The following is a 25,328-nucleotide window of genomic DNA, read 5'->3' on the forward strand; positions in this document are numbered from 1 at the left end:
ACCCAGGCGTTCACAGAACTGTCACCTTTCTCTCTCGTCTTTACTGGTGGCCCAACCTTCGTAAGGATGTGACGGACTATGATAAGGCGTGTGCTTTTGTGCTCAAACCAAGTCGTCTACTTGTGCTTCAGCAGGACCACTTCTTCCTCTGCCCATTCCTAAGGAGCCTTGGTGTCACCCGTCCACGGATTTTATTACGGATCTCCTACCCTTCGATGGCTGTACGGTCATTTGGGTGGTTTTGGATTGCTTTTCCAAAATGGCTCATTTTGTACCCCTACCAGCTTTACCACCAGCAGCCGCGTTGGTGCCAGTCTTCATTCGTGAAATTTTTAGGCTTCACGGTATGCCCACGCATATAGTTTCTGATCGTGGGGTGCAATTTACCTCTCGCTTTTGGAAGGGCTTTTGGACATCCCTGTGGTCAGCATATCACCCGCAGACTAATGGGCAGACAGAAAGAGTTAATCAAGCCCTGAATATCTCCGAGCCCTTGTTTCTGTCCACCATGATGACTGGGTAGCACTGCTACCATGGGCGGAGTTCGCCCACAACAACCTTGTCAGCACCAGCACCAAAGAATCACCTTTCTACATTGTCTATGGCAAACACCCTCGCCTTCCGTCTCCTATACCCTGCTCTGCTGAAATACCTGCATCTGAAACACGCCACTCTCGGGCACTTCAACCTGGAGATAAAGTCTGGCTCTCCACAAAGAACATTCGTTGCAAAGTGCCTTCTCTGAAATTTGCTCCTCGATTTATGGGGCCCTATGCTATTTCTGCCAAGGTTAATCCAGTTTGCTACAAGTTACGTCTACCCTCACATCTCAAGCTGCCCAATGCCTTCCATGTGTCTCTGCTTAAGCCGTTGGTCCTGAACGGCTTTTCTCATCCCTCTCCGCTGGCTACTCCTGCACCCGATTCTTCTCAGGAATATGAAGTCCATCAAATTCTGGATTCCAAGTTTTCTCGTAAAAAGCTAATGTACCTAATTGATTGGAAAGGTTTTGGTCCTGAAGAGAGATCATGGGTTCCAGCTACAGATGTGTCTGCACCCCTTCTTGCTAAGAGGTTTCATCTTTGTTTTCCCCTTAAACCTGGATCCCGGCGGGTGGGGAGGCCCCGTAAAAGGGGGGTAATGTCACACTTACCTGTTCCTCACTAAAGCACAGGCATCACTCTCCTGTGAATGCTTGCAGTTGTGTTGCTGGGCGTAACTCTGTTTGAGCTTTATCAACTCCGTCCTATCCGCTGGCCAATCAGGAAATAGCCTCTTGATCAGCCCTAGCTATTTAGCTAGCTCACGGACTGTAATTTGTGTTCGTGCAACAAGTCTTACTACTGCCGAGCTTCCTAGTTCTGTGAACTAGTTCCTGTACACCTGCTGCTTAATCCCTGTTTATGTTAATGTTACTTGTGTTCCCTGTAATCCAGGAGAATGAACCCCTAAGGTAGATCAATGATTAAATGATAAAAGCTTACACCAAAAGATAGTACCACTTACTACCTTTTGGTGTAAGCTTTTATCATTTAATCATTATTATTTTCTAATCCTTGAGCATTTTATTTTTTGTTTTGGCAATTAAAGTAAATGAAGAATGTGGATGAGTGCCAAAATAGGTAAATGGTATGGCCTCAATGATTCAACTAATTCCTCAAGACTACATAGAGCCAAAGGTCCCAAAATACATCCCTTTAAATCCAGATAGGAGACCCTGATACCAGAGTGAGGTTGAACAAAAAATTTCTGGTAAAAGTCTTAAAGGTTCTTGGTTCGAGGTCAAGTGTTTTCTTACTAATGATTGCATGGTCTAAAGACCACAACCCACGGTAGATGGTCAGGCCTATCACAGGGACTCAAAAATATTAAAAATGGAGGTATCCATGTCACCCTCGGGGAGACAGGGCCACTAGGGGGCGCTATGGCTGCACAGAGGTGGTGAGAGCCCTGAGAAGAACCAAGGCACAGAGTCTAAGCAGTAACCAGGTCTTCTCCAGAACCTCTGATGGCGAAATTGTTGCGCCGCTGGCTACTGCCAGGTTGCGGTCCTTGGGCACACCAAGGTGGGCAATATGAAACACGGTACCAAATCACAAAGCAGAAGGATAGTTGAGGAAGGCCGGGGTCAAGGCAGGCAGCAAGCAAGAGAGGTCAGGTCACACGGCAGGGGTCGATTACCAGTGATTCAGGAGACAGACACCAGTGACACTGGGGCCACTGCGGACACAGGGGAGACTGGAAGCAACAGGAGCCACAGGTGACACAGGCATTTCCTAAATTGTCCCTGTTTACTCCAGCTGCCACTAAGGCTCGCCATAATGATTTATTTTTGCCTGATGCAATGAGGATTCAACAAATACATACAGTAAAAGTGTTGGTTTGTTTCATTTACAAAATCAATTAGTAAATATTGAACAAATCTAATCTTCAATTTTATGGAAATACCTTTTTATGCAGCGATAAATAAAGTAACCTATTCAATAACTTGCATATATCTTTGTAGATGTAATGTTTTTAAAATCATTTTTAAATCTACACTTGAAGTGGAACTAAACCCACAATACTTACCTGTCCCCATTTACTGCCATCTTCTTCTTTCTTCTCTTCCTGTAGACAATCTTTGGTCATCTTGATTGGCGGGTCCAAGTGACGTTCATAAATTCCTGGCACGCGCAAAGCTGACACAGTGCATGCGCACCTCTTTTTTTTTTTGCATATGTTTATTGAATTTTTTAAGTTTCAAGTTGACAGAACAAGCTGCAATAATACAGTAATTCTGTACGTATGACAGAGGATAATCTTCTGTTGCAATTCCATGAACACCGGAATATAGTCTTCTCAGGGGTAATCTCCAAATTAGAGGGATCCCTGAGTCTATTGTGGTCTTATCTGGATTTAATCTGGCACTGCTGCAGGAGTTGCTCCCTCACCTTCCTCCTGACAGACTGGAATTCGCCGTGCATTGGGTTCCAAGAAACCAGAAGGACATCCCAGGGATATAATTGTGCGACCCACCTTTTAAAAAACAAAAGAGGAAATAATTAAAGCCACTTGAAATAAACACGACCTCGCCATCCAATCGCATTCCTACCATGTCTTCGCAGATCTTGCACCTCAAACCATCCAGAAAAGGAAGGCCCTGAAGCCTTTTCTCACATTCTGCAACAACAGGAGATCAGGTATCACTGGGGGTTCCCCTTTAAGCTTATTTTCCCTTATCGCAAACAACAGCACGCTGTTTCTAGGCCATAAGCAGCACGGGATCTTTTTGAGCATTAGAAGCTTTGTCTACCGGAATCTTCTTCACCTGCCAGGTCCTCACCTTGACCTCAGCGTTCTCCCCGTGTGTTGCCGATGTGGGAAAAAGTCATAAAGGGCAAGCGTTCTCCTACCAAGAAGTAATTTATGCAACCTAGCAGATCCCCCTCAACCGAAGGGGGCAGATATGGTATGCACTGTTTGCATCAGCACTCAGAATGTATTCCACTTTATGATGTTAAAACTGATGATTATTTCCCTGAATGTGCAAGGCTTTAATTCCCCCAATAAACGGCGGTAAGTAATTACTATTCGTCTATCCCTGCAGGCATTTTGGGTCTGCAAGAGACCCTTCTACCACATCTTGCCCGAAATATTTCCAGAAAAACTACCCGCAAGTTTTTCAGTCGGTGTTTGAGGAATAAAGAGAGGATAGCATTTCATAGATATGTACCCTTTAGTTGGTGCTGGGAGCCTCCAATTTGATTTTAGACCCTAAACAAGACCATTCTAACCTGAAAGGTGCTAAATTATTATTTCCTCATTCCAAAAAAATTTCAGAACTGCTTTCACAATACCATTTGCTAGATGTTTGGAGAGAGATCAATCCCATGATGAAGGATTATACATTTTATTCCTTATCACATGGAAGTTTAACCCACATTGATCATATTTTTGCCCACTTACAGTTTCTTTCACTGGTGAGTAGATCGAAAATTCTGGCTACCCCCTGGTCTGACTACTCTCCTGTAATGATTGAATGTGTTTCTTTGATTCCTAGGTCCAATGAATTTCATTGGCGCCTAAATGATACACTGTTGTCAACCACGTTAGGAGCTGGAACAAAAACTTTGCTTTAACAGTCCTTCTGTGACTTCGCCCATTACTCCTGGGAGCTTAATCTGGGGTAGTTCAAATGTTTCCAGGAAAGTAGGTAAATCTCCTAGTTGACGAAAGGTAGCGGATTTGCTACCTCTGTGCGCATAAAGTTGAAACGGAAAGCCCCAAAAGCATGTCTCCCCGAATCAATGGTTATTTATTCACCCATATGAAAGGCCCGGCAGTGAGGCTCTCGCCCTGACCACCTGAGCCACCCCTCCCAAGGGAATTTGCGCAGCTGATCTGCGCATACTGTTTTTGTTTGTCCCTATTTTATATGTTCTTTTAACTGCTTGTCTTGTTGTATTGCCCTGCCCCCCTGTATTACCTTCCCCCTCATCTGACCCCCTCCTAAACCCCCACCCTAGCTCCTAGGAGTATCTAAAACATTGAGATAGCCTGCGGGCCCCTTTCAATATTTTTGTAATGGGTCCAGTCAGAGTGGTCACGTATAACAACAAAGGGTTGAATACCCCAGAAAAACGCTCCACGATACTAGCGGAACTACACAGATTAAAAACACAAATAGCATTCATACAGGAAACTCACTTTTGCACTGATAGGATCCTGAGATTTGGCAACAAGAGGTACCCGATAGTCTATCATAGCTGTACTGATTCATCTAAATCTAAGGGAGTCAGCATTTTGGTAGCCTCTTCTGTCAAATGGCATTTTAAGGATCAACTGAGCTGCCGGGAAGGCAGATTCCTCTTTATTAAAGGGAACTTAAAAGGCTCTAAAGTCGCTTTAGCATCCATATACCTTCCTAATAACGGACAGGCCTCATTTTTAACTGAGACCCTTGAGAAATTAGAAAAATTTCAGGAAGGTATCTTGATCTTGGGAGGAGACTTTAATTTCACAACAGATTGGACAATGAACACTTCTCGTAGTGGACCCAATCACTCTTCGCCCCGTAACAATGGTCGAATCCTGAAAACCCTATCCCAACATAGGCTCCTTGATGTTTGGCGCGTTTTGCATCCCCAAGATGGGGACTACACATTTTATTCTTCCCCCCATAGTTCATACTCAAGGATTGACCATTTTTGGCTCCCACATTCTGAGTTACACAGAGTGAAGTCTTGTTCCATTGGCTCAATAACTTTATCAAATCATGCTCCGGTATCCATTTCTATCGAACTATCTTATCTTTGCCCCAAATCTTGGAATTGGAGCCTAAATGAATCTCTTCTCCAGGATACAGCTGTCCAGGCAGATGTCAATTCTGAACTATCCCATTATTTTCAGACCAATGCTACTCCTGAGACCAACCCCCTCTTACTTTGGGAGGCTCACAAAGCAGTCATACGAGGTTTATTTATCAAACATAGGACGAGGCTCAAAAGGGAACGTCAGAAGGAGATAGGGGACACTCTCAATCGTATTACAATCCTAGAATCTTCTCATAAATCTTCCCTAGATCCTACGATAGGTAAGGAACTCTGAGTTCCCCGTGAGAAACTGTCATTACTTTGCCTCGACAGGGCTAAATTTACCCTTACTAAATGCAAGAGGTTGTTTTACGAACACGGCATCAAAAGCAGCCGTCTACTAGCCAATGCTCTCCGTGTACAAAAAACTCGCTCCTTTATCCCTTTTCTCACGGACAACTGTGGACGTAAGATTTACCTTACTAAAGACATAGTGGAATCCTTTCGCAGATACTACTCTATACTATATAATATCTCGAAGCCTTCCTCCTCCGTGGTGATAGGAGAGAGGTTACGGGCGATCCGAAAATATCTTTCGGACTCCAAGATGCCTTCTCTTTCTCTGTCTAATAGAGAGATATTGGAAGTTCTTATCTCGGCAGAGGAACTTAGTGCGGCCATTAGAGACACCCCCACTGGTAAAACACCTGGACTGGATGGGTTGCCTTTATCATACTATAAAACTTTTCAGGCTCCTTTGGCGACTCATTTTTTAGCAGCATATAACCATATTACTGAAGGTGGTCGGTTCTCTCTGGACTCCCTGTGGGCCACCATCACGGTCAAGGAGGGTAAAGACCCCTCTTCATGTGCTAGCTACCGGCCTATCTCCCTCCTTAATCAGAACCTTTTTGCAAAAGGTCTGGCCACCAGACTGATCAAGGTCATGCACACTCTTATCCATCTGGATCAAGTTGGTTTCATGCCCGGCAGGGAGGCCAGAGACAACACGACCAGAGTATTGAATTGGATATTTTACACTACATCCAAACATATCCCGCTAATGTTGCTGTCCACAGACGCTGAAAAAGCTTTTGACCGGGTACATTGGCTCTACATTGATCAAACCCTAATACACATAGGTTTAGGCCCCCGAATGCTTTCATGAATTAGAGCCATTTACACTGAACCCACGGCCAGGGTCAGAGTGAATGGACTGATTTCAGACCCTCTCTCCATCTCTAATGGCACAAGACAGGGTTGTCCCCTGTCCTCTTTGATCTTTATTCTGTCCCTAGAGCCACTTCTTCAGATGATCTGTGCCTCTTCTGCTATCTCGGGCTTAGATATGGGATGCTCGACCCAGAAAGTGGCAGCTTACGCTGATGATCTGCTGTTCGCCATAACCAACCCTATCATCTCTTTGCCTAATCTCATGACAATTCTGAGTGAATTTAAATCTATGTCAAATTTCAAAATTAACTACTTCAAATCAGCACCCTTGGATATAACACTTTTAAATGTAGTCCTCTTCCACCTCCAACAATTATTTGCCTTTCGTTGGGAACCCCATGCAATTACGTAGCTAGGCACGAAAATTTCCAAAACACTCTCGGAAATATTTGAACGGAATTACCTCCCACTGCTCTCCACAGTGCTTAATGACTTAACCTCCCTAGCGGTTCATTTCTTTCTGGTTTTATATGTCTAAAAGTGGTACATTGTTTTTTATGAAAATTTATTTTACAGTATAATATAATAGTATGAGTATAATAAAGTTTGAAACACAAAATCATGTAAAAACAATAAACTGAATAAATTAAAAAATGTAAATATTTAAAAAAAAAAAAAAATAATTAAAAAAAAAAAATACACATTATACTCATACTATTATATATACTGTAAAATAAATGTTTTTGAAAACAATGTACTGCTTTTACACATAAAAATCCAATGTATTGCATTCAATACAGTTATTTTGTATTGAATGCAATACAAATGGATTTTGAATTTCCCGACCCGCCGGCAACGTACACACGCACCGACGTCACCGGGAGCTCCCTGGTGACTCATCAGATGCAGAAGGAGGAAGAAGGAAAAAGAAAGAAGACGGCGGATCAGGTAAGGCTCTATTTACTATTACCTTCCTATAGGTTTACATACCCCGAGTGTGACTCGGGGTTACCACTTGTAGCAACTTTTTTCTACTCCGAGATTTTAAGATGGAGATTTTAAACAGTGGATATCACTGGAACAATGTTTTTGCCCAACACCTCTAAGCCTCATTCCCTGGCTGCCGATATCGGCTTTCCCAGGACTTAAATCTCACCCTACGGTGGGTTATACATGGGAATTGACCGTGCGAAACTTCGCCTCTCTTCCCGATCCTGGGCAACCTGTCCTTTCCTCCTGGGTTGGAAGACAGGAGATTCAAAGAATTGCTCTCTTCTGGTATTTGTAGAGCGTTACAGTTTATCAGATCAGGCAGATGGATCAGCCCGGAGGAGTTAGGAGGGGCGGCAGGAGAATTTCAACTAGATTTCTGGAAAATCTTGCAGATCACCCATTTCTTGTCTACTCTCCGCTCGGCCCTATCCTATTGTAGACCCCTTACTGTTTTCGAGCATCTATGCTTGGTGACGGGTGGTATCAGACACACTCTATCTGTAGTTTATAGGCTACTACAGACCCCACCCCCCGACTACACACCTATGTTTCTTAGGTCTTGGGAGGCTGAGTTGGGTCTTTTGCTATCTACAGAACAAAGGGAAAATATTTTATATTGGATCCATAAAGCGTCTATTGCTAGTAAATACCAAGAAATTTGTTTTAAGGTGGTTTCGCGATGGTACCGAACCCCGGAGAAATTACACCACATTTTCCCAGCTGTATCAGACCGCTACTGGAGATGCCTGATAGAGAAAGGCACATTACTGCATATATTCTGGTATTGTCCCCTTTTGCGGAATTTTTGGGCCACGGTTCGGTCTATTGTTCAACAAATGTCAGACCAAGATATCCTAGATGATCCAGCTATCTTTCTCCTACAACACAATTCATTTTCACGGAAGGCATATAAAGGCTCGGTCATCAGACACCTTATTATGGCCGCTACCTCCTGCATAGCCTCCCACTGGCGAAATCCTGATCCACCCACTATTGGTTTATGGCTTAGTAGAGTCAATGAGATCCACCGAATGGAGGATCTTACTTCCTCTATCCGGGGCACTGGCAGGAAGGTGGCTCATACATGGTACTATTGGTCACAGTTTATAACCACTAAAGAATAAAGGGATCTTACTGCCCCCAATTAAAAAATTTCTATTTGACCCACACACCCCTACCCTTTGGCTAAATTGGCTGTTGCAGAACCCCATAGTACCCCTCACATGTGAACCCTCCCCTGTACCTTTCCTCTTGTGTTACAACTCCTCTATCCCCACATACACTTTTGTTGTTCTTTCTTTATTTACGGATTGTTTAGCACTTTTATAAAGTGATTTTTTATACTATTGTACCAAGCTTGCACTACCTTGTGTGAAATATTTTTTTAGATAGATAGATGTTATATCGATGTGTTTATTTTATGTTGTTTTATTGCAAAACTTAAGCTACCCATTTTTTATTTAAATAAAATAATTTTTTCAAAATTAAAAGAATAATATATATATTATACTCATACTATATTATATATATATATTATATTATACTGTAAAATAAATTTTTTATGAAAGACAATGTACTGCTTTTACACATATAAATCCACTTTATTCCATTCAATACAGTTATTTTGTATTGAATGCAATACAAATAGATTTGAAATACCCAACACGCCCCAAACAGAACGTCAGCATGCACCGACGTCACCGGGAACTCCTCAGGTGACTCATCAGATGCAGAGGAAACTGGCTGGAGGAAGCGAGAAGACAGTGATTGCAGAGAAGGACACCGGCAGATCAGGTAAGGCTCTATTTACTATTGTTTTCTATTGTTTTAGTTACTCCAAGTGTGACTCAGGGTTACCGCTTTCAGCATCTTTTTTTCTACCACTCGGGGTTAATATACTCACTGAGTTTGCCCATATATCAGACTTAGTAGTACATGAAAAGAAATCCATGGCACTAAACATAAATTTACCTTCACAAATGTTTTCGTCACTCAAGGAGAATTTAAATTCTCCTGAGCGCCGAAATATTTAGATTATTTGTGGGTCAGAATTACCTGCACCTACGATACACTCTTTTCCTATAACTATCCTGCCTTATTTAATCAGCTTAAGAGGTTATTAACTGGGTGCTTTTCTCATCCAATCTCGTGGTTGGGAAGAATTAATTCCGTGAAAATGACGGTTCTTCCAAAATTACTATACTACTTTAGGACATTACCAGTTCATGTGCCGACATATATGTTACGTGCTCTCCAAAAGTTGGCTTTTTCCTTTATCTGGAACAAAAGGAAACCCAGAGTACCGCAAAAAAACTTTGTTTGCTCATAAACGTCATGGGGGTCTTGCAGTACCTAATTTCTTGAAATGTTTCCAGGCTGCCCATATAAGCCCTATAACTTTTCTTTATGCAGGTGGGGCGGCTCCATTATGGGTTCAATTAGAATCTTATCTATCCCAACCGGTGGATGTTAAAACTCTTCCGTGGCTCCCCCTCCCCAAAATTATGCTCACGGCATATGTGCTCATCTACAGCATGTGTTGAAGGTTTGGGATGGGATTCGATATTCCAGTGGCCTTATGTCATTATATTTACCATTACTTCCTATCCAGCATAACCCCCTATTCCCGCCCAGAATGGAATCACCGGTAACATTTAATTGGTAGTTAGCACATAAGTATGACACGGTCTATTCAATGCTGGGTAGAAATGGAATTCTAAGTTGGGATGATATTTGTTCAGCACATCAGGTCCCGAGCAAGGAGTTTTTCAGGTATCTACAGATCAGACATTGGATTGCCTTGCTGATGCAGAAGAGTACTATTACGGTCAGGTTGTCTATTTTTGAACATACAGTATATGCCCCAGGACTCCCTTATACTCAAAACTCAATCATATACTCTAAACTCACAGAAATCACTACATTGTCCACCCACTCTTACATATCCCTTTGGAGAAGGGACTTGGGAAACCCCAAAACGGATGAGGAATGGTTCACTAACTGGACCAGAATGACTAAATGTTCTACTTATGTGCTTACACTAGAAGCCGTATACTGTATAAGGTTATGATGCGGTGGTACATGATCCCTTCTATATTGAGGAGTCAGGTCTATGTTTTAGAGGATGTCAAGAAATGGGTACTGAACGTCATGTGTGGTGAACCTGCCGATCAGTTATATGAGTTTGGGGGAGGGTGTTTAGATTACTGGGAACCTTATTCCAGAAGTGTGTGGCTAGAGATCTCTGGGTGGCCCTGCTGCAATTCAAGCCCCCGAATCTCACTAGTACCCAATTTGCTCTGGGGACACATGTACACCTGGTGGCTTAGCAAACTATTGCAAAAAATTGGAAGAAACAAGCTATTCCATATCATGAGGTGTTGCTGCGATTAGACAATACTTTTTTTTAAATGAACTACTGTCCAGTATTCTGACTGATACCTGAGAAAAGATTTCCACAATATGGGAACCCTAGAGAGTACATTCGTTGCCTAATATTCCTTCGTGCTGGTAATGCTAATGGTATGTTCTGGTTCAAGTGGGTTGAATTTTGGCTACTAACAGGCCACTGTCTCCCTCCTTTTTTTTATTTTTTTACTTTTCTATACCGGTTGCTAGGATACATCTGGATGTGTTTTTGTTTTTTTTTCTTTCTATTTTTGGTTTTATGGTAACTAGTGTATTCCAGGCAACCATAAGTCCTATTACACTAAAAAGTTTAGGTATACTAAAGACAAAATAAATTGGTGGTGGTAATGTATGCACTGTACCAGTTGCAATGTTATTTTTATATGATTTGTTGTCAATTTGTATATAACGTGTATTTTCTATTGTTTGTATTTTGTTTTATTAAAATGTTCAATAAAAATCTATTGAAAAAAAAAAACAGGGAAGCTAGAGGCCCAGACACCTCTAGTGCTAATATCTTTTGGAAGTCTGAACTAAAACCATGTAGACCAGGGGCCTTTGTTTTCAGTAATAGAGCTATAGTGCGTTCCATTTCCTTCGTGGTTACTAGTCTATTTACCCAGGCCCTAAATTTTGCCGACAGTGAGCAGAGTAGAACGGAGTCTAAGAGTACAGGGTCATCTCTGAGTATTAGAGGGTGCGTAAAATTTACTATAATAATCTTGGAATATTTTATTATTAGCCCGGGGTGGTGTCTGGGCTGTACCTGCCCTGTCCTTCAAACGGGTAATATTATGGTCAAGCTGCTTTCCCCTTGCTATGTTTGCCTTGTTCCCAAATTTAAAGAAGTCGGCTTCCTCCACCCTCTAATACATAGGTTCCCAACAGTGGGCGCTAACGACGTGTAGGAGGGCATTTGTCATCCAAGGCAATATTAAGTCATTTGTCATCCAAGTGCGTATTCCCCCTTGGGCAATACGCACCGGGATCCCTCCCCCCCTGTGATGCCCAGCTCTTCCTCCTCCATTTGATCCACAGCCTGTCTGTGGATCATTGAGCCACTCAACATTTGCATATGAGCGGCTCAATAGTGTTCTGCCATTGGTGGGGGCGGGATAGAGAGGTGTCCTATGAGATAATCCTACCCGTGTCGCTCCCCGCCCACCTTGCACTGTGAAATATTTCCACTCCTTGTACACCAGTAGCATGAGGGTTGTGTCTGTGTTCATGCTTCTGTCATTACCCCCAAAGTATAAACCTTCATATCTCACACACTGATTATTGTACAAATGTGCAATTTTCAGGGTACACAGGGGACCCCGAGAGCTGATACTAAACCTAATTTCAGCCTCCTGAACTTAACAAGTTGCCAGATACGGGGTCCTAAACATAAAAACCTAATAAGAATCAGGGATCTTTTCTCATTAAAGTGGACCTAAAGTAAAAATAAAAAGATGGTACCTTTACATGCACAGATCGTATGTCGCTGTATTTGTAAAAAAAAAAAAAAAAACAATGACAGAAAAGTCCCTCCTGCTCATGCCTGTTCTTCGAGCCCAAGCCTACTGGATTTTGTGATGTGCTTATTATCCCAGTGTTAGCCCTGCGGGTCATACCGGCGCCGCTGCTCGTAATTGCAGGCACGGGCGCTGGGTCTTATCTTTCAGATAGAGTAACCCCAGTACCTGTGTTCCATGCCTTTCTTTCCTTCCAGCTGGACATGCACTGATGTTTGAGCTGGCGTGGGTGTGTCTCTCTTCATCCATGAGGGAACACATACACGCCCTCTGTTTCTACAGCCTATGGCTGGATCTCTGCTAGTATTTAAAGGCACTGCCTACTACAGGAAGTGGCCTAAGCAATCTCAAGGTTTTAGCTTGTCTAAACTCCTAGTGCAAAGGTGCTTCGTCTGTCTGCTTTCCTGTGTACCGGACCTTGTTTACTATGCCTTGGACTTTGCCTGTTTGCCGCCTGACCCTGACCTCGGATTATGTTTAAGGACTTTTGCCTGATTGCCGCCTGACCCTGACCTCGGATCTTGTTTTTGGACTTTGATTGCCACCTCTCTCTTGGCCATGCAAGCCCCCTCGGTGGTTGCACCGAGTACCCTGACCCCTCTGGTCAGCTGCCACTGACCTGGGGATCGCTCTGGAGTGGCATCTGGCAGCTACCCTGTGGCCCAAGCCTATCCTCACTATTGGAGGCTCTAGTGAAGACCAGGTAGTGGCTTAGTTACGCCCCTCTGGAGCATACCCAGTCTGTGGCACAGTGGGTCCACACCCGCGTGCATTACACCCAGGAGGCTCTGAGCTCCCATTCAGCCATGGCGGAAATGACAGAATGGGAGGGGCTTTGCCTTTTTTTTTTTTAAAAAGGCATTTAATGAAAAAAAAAAAACAAATAAAGGGTTATCTACCCTTAATACCCTTAAATAGAAAGGTGCAAGATACCCAAAGCTGATGTTCTTTGATAGTAAATGTGCCATTTACCCATCACAACGACCTACAGGAAGAGCAGTCAGAATCATAAATCAATGCAGGCCCTGATTCTTTCTATAGCAACATTGTTCCAAAAGATTGCAGTGTCCCATAGCAACTTTCATCCAGAGTATCTTCATTAGTTCTTTGGCATTGGATTCTTTCTTTGGGTATCAATCATCTTGCTCTCCTGGATATACCCACCAGGAAAGCAACATAAATCCAACAGACTTTTAACACAGACCCCATATAGGTAGGGAAACACCTCTTTCTTTGTGGACCCACACATAAAAACAAAGAACCCAGCTTGGACTGGGCTGGGCCAAAACTTAGACACTTTTGGAAGTGTACTTCTTAGTTAACACCACTCAACAAAACCCTCAGTAATATGGTGGCAAATATGTATGTCTCAGTCTTGATCCTTCCCACTCTAACTACTACTAAGCACCTTAACCATAGCAGACAGACAGCCCATACCTGGAGCCCAGGAAAAAACAGTAGTGCACAAGAAATTTAATCTCAAGTTGGCTACTAATCAGATGTCAAAAGCAAACATAAAATAAGGACATTCTAGCTAAAGGCAGAGTCCCTAGACATGATTTATTAGAGCTGGCTTTGTACACAGGTCATTGTACAAGAGGAATAATTCTTAACCTTAATTATCTCTTGCCATCTTTTAAATCTTCTTTCCTGCCATGGTTTAAGATGCTTCTGAAATCATTCAGAATTCCTTGGTACATGTATTTGTCCACCTAGATGGCCTATGTGTTGATGTTGAGTCCTCAAGGGTGGTGGAGACACATGTGCGTGACATGTCACTGAGGGTATCAAGTCACTTGTGGTGAAAGCTGGCACAATCAAGCTGGTAAAAATGGGCTAGTCTTTTTGGCTGGCGTGACTTGCTCATCCAGTGAGATACCTGTTGCAAAGACATTTGTCTAATTTATTTTAAGAAGGGTATAGTTTGATATGTTTGGAATCCACCAGATTTATCCACTCTATTTTGCAGGGTGGATTATTTCTTTTTGACTGACTGATCACCCTTTTTCTATTTCAGGATTATACCATCACTATGTATTTCCAGCAGAGTTGGCGTGATAAACGTCTGGCCTATACTGCCCTCCCCCTAAATCTGACACTTGATAACAGAGTGGCTGACCAGCTTTGGCTCCCAGATACATATTTTCTGAATGACAAAAAGTCATTTCTACATGGAGTTACAGTCAAGAATCGAATGATAAGATTGCACCCAGATGGTACAGTGCTGTATGGGCTAAGGTGAGTCATTGGCCATTATGAGCTATTGGAAGTTTATTGAATTCTGAAAACAAGTCCACTACATTATATAACAGCATCTCAGTCTGATAATCGTTAGTTATGCAAAAACATATTGATATTTTCCAAAAGGTACCATAGTTTAATATGCAACAATCAACAAATATCATTACACCCTTAGTTAATCTTCTCATCTTATATAGACATATATAATATATGAATAGTAATGATCAGAATACTAATATTATTGTCATTTCTGATCTTCCTATATGCCCAGGCTATTGCTTCAGAAATTCAGAAAGGCATCCTAAGCATGGCTAGGAAAGTCAGGGCATTATTTGGAATATCGTGACCTGCTAAAAAAAAATGTTCTGCTGGCTTTGCAGATAACATGTTGCTTACTGCGAGGTCAACACCTACCTACCTACACCTACCAACTCTAATAAGGCTGTGCCAGATAGGATGAATGAGAAAATATACACTGGATGATCAAGTGCTTGTAGACACCTGACGATTCTATTTGCATACATTGTCAAAAGCATGTGGATCCCCCACCTAATAATTGAGCTTAGGTGTCTCCAGTGAAGGGTTTTGTTAATACTCCATCATACAAAGACAATGTAGACAATGGTCACAGTTTGGTGTAGACCCTTTTCTGTTCCACCACAACTGCGCCTCTGTGTACAAAGCCAACTCCATAAAGACATGGTGTCACCAGTTTGGTGCAGAGAAGATCCATCCAGTGTCCTAAATTCAGCCCTGCTGTACACCTTTGAGATGAGTTGGAATAATGAGCCAGATATTTTCATCCAACATCAGTACCTGACCTCACAAACAGGCACACATTTCCACATTGTACATTTATCAGCCTATAAAAACAAACAGATCAGGGCTTCTATTAACCACCTGGGCGTTTCACTGATGTCTAGATTTCTGTACCAAAAGCGGTACACTGTTTTTCATGAAATTTTTTTTTTTAAATTGTAGACCTGTAACTTACAGAAATATATCTGAACAAGGGTCTAGTAGATATCATGAATATAAAAAACGTTTGAAACACACAATCATGTAAAAAAAAAAATTACTTTTAATAAAATTAAATAAAAAACACAAAAATCAGCTTAAACAAGAATACATAAATAAATCAAAAATACTGAAAATGCAATAATTCGGTATACTGTATAGTAATATATTTTTCTAAGACACCTCCCTAGTGTGGTAAACTTTAAAACAGAGTCCAACGTCCCATACCTATAGACAAAACCACATAAAAAAATTTTGTAATATTTTGTATTGGATTGGATACAGGACTTTGTATTGAATCGAATACAAAACATTTGAATTTCCCGCTACGACCCCCATCGATGGGCGCACGCACGGACATCATCAGGAATCGCCGAGGGACGCGTACGCAAACGCCGGGTATTCTAATTCTTTCCCAACTTCCGTACTTCCATGCAAAAAGTGTTAATTTTTTTGCATGGAAATGTATTTTAGATTGTGGGCTATAATTCACAGAATTACTCAATAATTACTTATAATTCACTGAATTACCGCATAACTCACCGAAATATGTCCAAAATTTTATAAATTTAATAATAAAATTTTTTTTTATAAAACATAAAAAAAATAAAATCTTTAAAAAAAAATCTTTAAAAAAAAAATAGTGTATAATGTAATGTAATTGTACAGTAGCCTATATAATATATATATATAATAGAATTATATATATATTATATAAAGATTTCTTTGTATTGGACTCAATACAGCTTTTTTGTATTGAGTTCAATACAAAAAGTTATTTAAATTTCCCGCCCCGCCTCCCGCACCGACGCATGCAGCGACGTCACCGGGAAACCCCGGAGATCGTCACTGCACTCGCCGGGAGAAGAAGGAAGAGAGAGGATGTGTCCGGAGGAGCTGCGGGGACCGGGTAAGTATATTCTTTCAGTTGTAATCCGATTGCAATATTACGTTTGTTTAACCACCTGACAAAAGTTCGGGTTTAACACTTTTTGCAAGTGTTTTTACCCCGAACCAAGGTCGGGTTTAACGGCCAGGTGGTTAAGGTGTCATATCTAGTTAGAGGTGCAAATATGCTTTCTGTCCGTGTGTTCTCTCTGTCTGTCATCATTGGAAATTAGGGGCCAATAAAAGACAAGCTACTAATAGTCATTAGGGTCGATGAGCTGTGGTAGCAAAAAAAATGGCCTTAAGGCCTATGGCTAGCATGAATAGGGGAAATACCCTATCATTAGCATCAATCGGGAAATAGTGCCCCAAGGACCATGGGTAGGCAAGCTACTAAAGGCCATGAGGATTGAAGAGAAGTGAGAGTTAATTAAATTACCTAGGAACTGTGATTACTATGTGGAGGAAACATAAACCATCCTTGTTGTTAGTTGAAGGAAAACCTGCCCATCAGGATTGGTAAACAGAGGAAGTAAAAAAATTACCCAGTATCTATGGTTTGCAGGAGGAGGAAAATACTGTATACCCTATTGTAGATGCCAGTAATTGGAATAGTGCATAAAGGGCTAACTGTCACGCTAGGGAAGACATGGCCACTGGGGGAAGCTACGGTTTGCACAAAAGTGTTGTGAGCCCTAAGAAGGGCAAAGGCACAGAGTCTAAGCGTCAATCATGTCTTCTGCAGAGCCTCTAGTGGTGAGGATTTTGCACTGCTGGTTACCGCCAAGTTTTGGTCCTTGGGCACACCAGGGTGGGTAGGAAGATACACCGTACCAAATAACTAAGCAAAAGAATCGTCAAGAAAGGCTGGGGTCAAGGCAGGCAGCAAGCAAGAGAGGTCAGGTCACAAGCCAGGTGTCAAATACCAGTTATCCAGGAAATAAATACCAGTGACACAGGGGTTACTGCAAACACAGAGAACACAGGAGACACTGAAAGTAACAGGAGGCATGGGTGACACAGGAGTATCCACAGACAGAGTAATGCTGGAACAGCACAAGGGAATAGTCTGGAAACAACAGACTGGGCAACAAGGGGTTAACACAGGAGCTGGACACAGGAAACACTGAATCAAGCAACAGGTGTAAAGGAACTACCTCAGAAGTTAGGGGTTCGGCACTAGGGGAGACACATTGCAAGAACGCTGAGTGCTGTGTCTGAGCTAGCTAAATAGCTAGGGCTGGTTAAGAGGCTATTTCTGATTTCTGGCCGGAGGGTTGGATGAAACTGATAAAGCTTGGTAGCGTAGGCATGCCCCGAGTCAGAACTGCCCGCATGTGTAGGAGAGAGACGTCTGCTCTTTAGTGAGGAACAGGTAAATGTAACCCCACCTTTTATGGGGCCCCCCACCCGCCGAGGTCCAGGTTTCAGAGGGAAGCGAAGATGAAACCTCTTGGCAAGAAGAGGGGCAGACACATCTGTAGCTGGAACCCACAATCTCTCCTCAGGACCGAAACTTTTTCAGTCAATCAGGTACATCAGCTTTATGCGAGAAATCTTGGATTCCAGAATTTGATGGATTTCATATTCTGGAGAAGAATCGGGAGCAGGGGTAGCCAGTGGAGAGGGAAGAGAAAAGCATTTCAGGACCATGGCTTAAGCAGAGACACATGGAAAGCATTGGGTAACCTGAGATGCGGAGGCAGGCGAAGTTTATCACAGACCAAGTTGACCTGGGCAGAAATAACATATGAACCAACGAAACGCAGAGCAAACTTTAGAGAAGGGACTTTGCAACAGATGTTCTTTGTGGAGAGCCAGACTTTATCCCCAGGTTGGAGAAAAGACACCTTATGGCAATGCTAATCCACAAACATCTTATGTCTAAGAGCTGCGTGTTTCAAATGCTCACAGGTAGAAGACTAGATGCTTTTAAAGTTTCATTGCAGGGCGTTGAGTACAGGTACTTTCACAGAGCAGGGTATAGGAGACTTACAAGAGTAGATACAAGGCCTGGTTGACTCTTTTCGTCTGGCCTTTAGTCTGCGGGTGATAGGCTAAAGAAAACTCAGCAGAAATGTCCAAGGATTTACAGAAGCCTTTCCAAAAGCTGGAGGTAAACTGAACCCCACAGTCAGATACAATATGCATGGGCATACCGTGGAGCCTAAACATTTACCAGATAAAGATTGGCACCAACGCAGCAGCTGATAAACTGGTAAACCAGAAAGAAGTACAAAGTGGGCCATTTTGGAAAAGCAATCTACGACCATCCAAATATAGTATAGCCATCGGAAAGTGGAAGATCTGTAATGAAATCCATGGAAAAGTGACACCAAGGCTCCTTGGGAATGGGCAAAAGAAGGAGCGGACCTGCTGTGGCGCAGGTAGACAACTTTGTCTGAGCACAGACAGCACAGGCCTTGACATAGTCCCTTACATCCTTACGAAGGTTGGGCCACCAGTACAGACGAGAGAGAAATGTGAATGTTCTATGAACGTCCGGATGACCAGAAAGCAACCTTTTCAGGTAACCACGAAGGGTACCTGAGGGGGTTAGAACAGGCACTTTTCTGCCTTCACGTAGAGACTATTGTCTCTCGGCCATTGTAAGACCAAACAGACATGTTGTCTGTGAGTAGGCAAGTCTGGAGAAAAAATCAGAATGTCATCCAAATAGACAACAATGAAGATATTCAACACACCTCATAAACAGAAAACAGAGACCGAAAGGCATATTAAAGTATTCTTATTGCCCATCTCTGGTGTTAAATGCTGTTTTCCATCCATTGCCTTCTTTGATACAAATCAGATTATATGCACCTCGAAGGTCTAGTTTGGTAAAGATCTGTGCACCACCGAGATGGTCAAAGAGTTTAGTAATAAGTGGTAGGGGTTCTTTAAAGTGATGGAATTTAGACCGTTGTAGTCAATACATGGCCGGAGAGTCCCATCTTTTTTTCTGGACAAAGAAAAACCCTGCCCAAGCAGGGAAAGAAGACTTACATATAAATTACCTCTGCAGATTTGCTTTGATATACTTGCTCTTTGCCTGGGTCTTAGGGAGACTGAGGGGGTATACTTGACCTCTTGGAGGTGTGGAGTTAGGAATGAGTTCTATTGTGTCATAGGAACGGTGTTGTAACAGTTCTAGGGTCAGGCTCGGAGTCAAATAGCTGAAACAGCAAGCAGACACAGGAGGAAGCAGTCCAGGACCGATACACAAGCAGCGGTAGCAGAGATGGAGCGAACACGTGAACGTAGTCGGTAGCCAATGGTGTCAGTTGGAGATGGAGTGTGAGTAAGAGTAGTCAATCAGTAGCCAAGGGTCAGTACACAGGGAGCAGTTTGGACAGCGCAATGTAACAATAGCAGTAGAGCAAGATATTGGCAAAGCACAATATTTTGGCAACAGGAAGTTCAGAGACATGGCTTAAATAGGAAGTTCACGGGAGGGGCCCGGAGTTCAAGGTTTAGCAAGAATCTAGATATCAAGGTATCTTTGTCCAAGGAATCCAACAGGGTGCAAAAGGCAAAAGCTGAAGTGGTGCAGTAGACAGAGCTGCAGCCAGACACCGAAGCATCCCTGGGTTCAGATCGTGACAGGTGGGGAGGTAGTTGCTCGGCCTTGTGCTTGGAAAAGACATCCTTGAAATTCATATACTGACTGGAAAGGAATGGTGCAACCTCAGGAGTGGAGAGAGCAAGAGGCCTGACAGGCATGAGCTTGGTCAGGCATTTGGAGTGACACAAGGGACCCCAAACCAATACCTCTGGAGTAGACCAATCTGGAGAGTGTAGTTGAAGCCATTGGAGTCCCAGGATGGCATCAGAGGTGGCTTGAGGAAGCACAGGAAAAGTTATGGTCTTGTGATGTAGCACACCAACAGACATTTCAATGGGTCTAGTCTGGAAGTGGCAGGGAAAATGCCTCATTGTTGGTGTCAGTTGAATAGTGCCCCCAAGAGCCATTGAAACAAAAGCTACTAGGGGCCACCAGGGTTTGTGAGCAGCAGGAGTAATACCAGTAACTTAGTGCCTGTGGCTAGCACGAAGTGGGGGGAATACCCCATCATTGGCATCAGTGGGGTAATAGTGCCCCAAGGACCAGTGATAGGTAAGTTACTAGAAGCCAGCAGGGTTGGTGAGCAGTGGGCATGAGAGAAATTAATAGCTCCTGTGGTTCCCTAGAGATGGGAATATGAATCATCCTTGGTGTAATTTAAAGAAATAGTGCCCAGAGGCCAGTGAACAGCAAGCTACTAAAGGCCACCAGGGTTGATAAATACAGGGAGTAAAAAAAAAAGTGACCCAGCACCTGTGGTTTGCAGGAACAGGGAAAATGACCCATCCTTGTCAGTAAAAAGGATAGTGCATTAAAGTACAAAAAAAGGCAAACATCCAATAGTCATCAGGGTGTGTAAATAGATGGAGTAAAAACGGATCGCTTAGCACTAATGGTTAGCAAGAGGAGGAAAAACGGAAGGAATATTGCCCCAAGGACCAGTGAAAGGTAAGCTACTAAGGACCACCAAGGTTGGTAAGCAGCAGGAGTAATAACATTAACAGATTGCCTGTGGCTAGCATTAAGAAGGATGAATCTGGGTTTGTGAGCAGTGGGGATGATAGAAATTACCTGGAGCCTGTTACCATAGGATGAATGAATCATCCTTGGTTAAATAGTGCCCAGGAGCAAGTGAACAGCAAGTTACTAAAAGTAATTAGGTTTGACAAACAGAAAAAGTTAAAAAATAATTACCCCACACCTGTGGTTTGCAGAAGGAGGAAAAATGCCCCAAGTTGGTGTTAGAGGAATAGTGCATCAAGGGCCAATAAATGACAAGATACTAATTATCATCAGGGTTTGTGGTCTAGCGCTCATGGTTTGCAGAAGGAGGAAAAATGCCCCAAGGTAAGGCAAGGAAAATACCCTATTGTTGGTGTCAGCTTTAGTAAGAATGCCCCAGGGGCCAGTGAAAGGCAAGCTACTAAGGACTAAGGTTGGGTAAGCAGCGGGGATAAAAAAAAAACATTACCTTGTGCCAATGGTTAGCGAGAAGAGGAAAATACCCAATGTTGGTGTCAGTGGATAAAAAACTGCTCCAGTTGCCAGTGAAAGGCACACTGCTAAGGACCACTGGGGCTGTTGAGCAGTCGGGCAAAAGAAAATTACCTAGCGCCAATGGTTAGCCTAAAGAGCGAAAATGCTCATTGTTGATGCCAGTGGATGAAAAACTGCCTCAGGGGCTAATGAAAGGCAAGCCACCAAGGGCCACCAGGGTTGGTGAGTACTTTCTAAAAATGCCCCATTGTTAATGTCATTAGAAGCAAGTAATAACCCCAGGGGCTGTGATGTATTTACAGCATTTCCAACTGTGCATTTTATTTGTATTCACGCACATATGAGTCCATGCGGTACAGAGATATATATTTAGCGCACACAGTACACAGTATCAGTAGCAATACACAAATAATCGGTGTAATACACAAACCTTACTATGTTTCCATGAACTTTCCTTGCTTTTCCTCATTTTCTCTATTTCCTGTGCCACTGCCTCCCATTTATATATTTCCCCTCCCTGATACTCTTTCTTCTTGTTTCCATTGAAACTAAAATAAAACAGATTTGGATTTTACCAGACCCCAAAAAATTAAAAAATAAAATTAAATAAATAAATATTATTAAATAAATAAAATAAAACAGATTTATATGATTCTTTTTTTATAACATTTTATTTTTGTAAACATTTTTAGAGAACAGAATAAAACAAGTTACAGTCAAATCCAATAGTACGTACATAGGTACGCAGTAACAACCATAAAAACATGAAAGGTTACCTTATTTGCAGAATCATATACATGTGTGGAGCAGAGCAGCATCCCTTGCTATAAAAAAAATCTTGTACATTTTGGTATAGTTTTATAATACAAACATACACACTATACCTTTATTAACCCCTGGGTCATAGAGTACAGAGGACATCCGACCCTCCACTATCCCTTTAACCATGGCTCCCCCAAGATGTGGGAGCGTCCATTAACCTTCTATAATCTGGAGAGTCCTGGATGAGTTCTGTCATGAACACTTGCTGTTAGGTCTTTCATTAACATTAGCTCATTAACCTTACGCAGCCAAAGCCCCTGGAAAGGTGGAGAGGTATTCTTCCACAGTAAAGGGATGCATGCCCTGGCTGCCGTTACCAAATATTTTACAATCGAATTTACAAAATCAGAATCAGAACTCAGTGAGCCAAGGACACAACCGGAATATATGCAGCAAAGTGCCAATGTCCTCGTTACACCTCCAACACATCTTGGAGACCTCCGGGAAGGAGCAATGTAGCTTATCAGGTGTGCGGTACCACCTAGTCAATAATTTATAGCCCATTTCCTGGAGTCCACTGTTAATCGAAACCTTGTGTGTCAAGAGCAAAATATGCTCTCTTTGTGCCTCTGAAAAAGACCTGTTTAGTTCCTGTTCCCAGGAGTAAAAAAAACTTGGTACAAATCCACTTGAAGGTGAATTCAGTAAAGAATATAAAGTAGAGAGAGCATGTCTAGTGCTTCCTGGACCCAAGCAGGACCGCTAAAAACTTGTAAGCGATCTAGTGAACACGTCTGCTGTTGGTAGAGATCTCAAAAGAATGCGTGAGTTGACCTGCTCTCCAAAAATCCATGTTGAACTCCTGGGAAGGTGAGCACAATTCTGTCTGACGCAGCCACCTGCTTTGGAATAGAAAATTCCTAGCTCTATCTAGGCCTTCTTCCCTTAGTCTCCAGGTGCCAGCTTCCTCCTGGCCTGGGAGGACGTCCGGGGTTCCCAGGACCGGGGTGAGGGGGCTTGGCGATGAGGATATCTCACAATGAGGAAAATATTTAACACAGATTTTTTTTGTGACCCCCACCGTCGGGTAATTTTTCGCTTGCAGGGTGTTGGACTGCAGGTACCAGGGATAAAGATGCAGTTGTACATCGCAAAACAGTTGTTCTATAGATACCCACTGCTTTAAGCTTTTATTATTGAACCAGTCTAAGACCCTGACCAAATGTGAGGCTGCATAGTAAAGCATAAAATTTGGAACCCCCAGGCCACCCACTCCTTTGTGCCTAAATAACAGGCGCCGGCAAAGCCGGGGGCTACGGTGGCCCCAGATAAACCTGAATATGCGGGTATGAAGTTGTTTAAAAAAGGAGCTTGGGATGTGAATAGGCAGGGCCTGAAATAGATACAGCAGCCTCGGAAGAATGTTCATTTTAATTATTTGGATGCGTCCCAACCAAGTAAATGACGGAGACACCCATTTTTCTAAATCACTAGATATGGTTTGTAGAATTGGAGTGAAATTAATTGTAAAGAGGAGTGTCAGGTTCGATACAATTTGAACCCCTAAGTATGTAATGGACTCAACCCATTTAAATTGGAAATTACCAGCCATATGTTTCTTTTGTTCTGCAGACAGGGATATATTTAGAGCCGCACACTTAGATATATTTATTTTAAAATTTGAGAGACTGCCATATTCCTTCATTGCTTGCGAAAGCTTTGGGAGTGTGACCAGTGGATTTGAGACATGAAAAATCAGGTCATTGGCCTAAGCTGCCACTTTCTGTTCTGAGATGCCCAATTTAAGGCCCGTAACATCAGGAGAGGAGCAGATCAGACAAGGAATGGTTCTAGAATCAAGACAAAAATAAGTGGGGATAAAGGGCACCCCTGCCTAGTGCCGTTGGCAATAGGGAAGGACTAAAAGCCGTTGACCCTCACTGAGGCAGAGGGCTTAGAGTAGACTGAGTTTATCCAGGTAAACATATTTTTACCTAAACCAATAAATGCCAGTGTCTGGGACATAAACTGCCAGTCCACTCTATCAAAAGCCTTCTCTGCATCCGTAGATAGCAGGAAGGCTGGAACTTTTTAAATACATGTAGCGAAGATCCAGTTTACCACTCTATTGGTGTTATCCCTAGCTTCACAAGCAGGGATGAAACTAACATAGTCGGGATGGACTAGTTTGTGCATCAGGGGCTGAAAGTGTGAAGCAGGAATTTTAGTGAATAATTTAATGTCTTGATTGAGCAGGGAAATTGGCCTATAACTGGTGCAGGCTGAGAGATCTTTCCCTTCCTTGTGTATCACTGCAATATGTGCTCTCAGTGAATCCGTGGGAAAACTGCCCCCACCTATGAGGGAGTTGTATGCCTTTAAAAAATGGGGAGTCAATGTATCTAAGAACATTTTTTAATAAGGCATAGAGAATCCATCAGGACCCAGAGATTTTCCGGGCCGAGTTGATCCAATTGCTCTTTGCAACTCCAATTCTGTCAGTGGCACCACGAGGAGGGCACTGTCTTCTCCAGAAAGTTTAGCCATTTCAGCCTTGACCAAATACTGATTAATTAAAGCAATACGATCCTGACCATCTGAACCTCTGGGTCTGTCTGCATCTAAGTTGTATAGCTTTGCATAGTACTCCCTGAACCCTTCAGCAATACCCCTGACCATATGAACTTTGCGGCCACTCTTGTTTACTATAAAAGGGAGTTTATCCAAAATATGCCAGTGTCTGGGACATAAACTGCCAGCCCACTCTATCAAAAGCCTTTTCTGCATCCGTGGATAGCAGAAAGGCTGGAACTTTTTGAGTACATGTAGCAAAGATCCAGTTTAACACTCTATTGGTGTTATCCCTAGCTTCGTGAGCAGGGGTGAAACCAACTTGGTCTGGATGGACTAGTTCGTGCATCAGGGGCTATAAGCGTGAAGCAAGAATTTTAGTGAATAATTTAATGTATGAAC

At 42.6% G+C, this 25,328-nt stretch overlaps 1 protein-coding gene and 1 long non-coding RNA gene across 3 annotated transcripts in view; one reads left to right on the forward strand and one right to left on the reverse strand.

The window, feature by feature from the left end:
- LOC140342784 (uncharacterized) overlaps positions 1–25,328 on the reverse strand; it is an 830,340-nt gene that overhangs the window by 509,526 nt on the left and 295,486 nt on the right. The gene's annotated exons all lie outside the window — the stretch shown is intronic.
- Positions 1–25,328, forward strand: part of LOC140342826 (gamma-aminobutyric acid receptor subunit beta-4-like) — a 235,062-nt gene that overhangs the window by 197,112 nt on the left and 12,622 nt on the right. For both annotated transcript variants that reach the window (XM_072429188.1, XM_072429189.1), the window contains one exon: positions 14,403–14,623. In XM_072429188.1, the coding sequence (XP_072285289.1) occupies positions 14,403–14,623 (221 nt within the window). The remainder of the gene's footprint in view (positions 1–14,402; positions 14,624–25,328) is intronic.

Source organism: Pyxicephalus adspersus, chromosome W, assembly GCF_032062135.1.
Source record: "Pyxicephalus adspersus chromosome W, UCB_Pads_2.0, whole genome shotgun sequence".
NCBI classification, from domain to species: domain Eukaryota; kingdom Metazoa; phylum Chordata; class Amphibia; order Anura; family Pyxicephalidae; genus Pyxicephalus; species Pyxicephalus adspersus.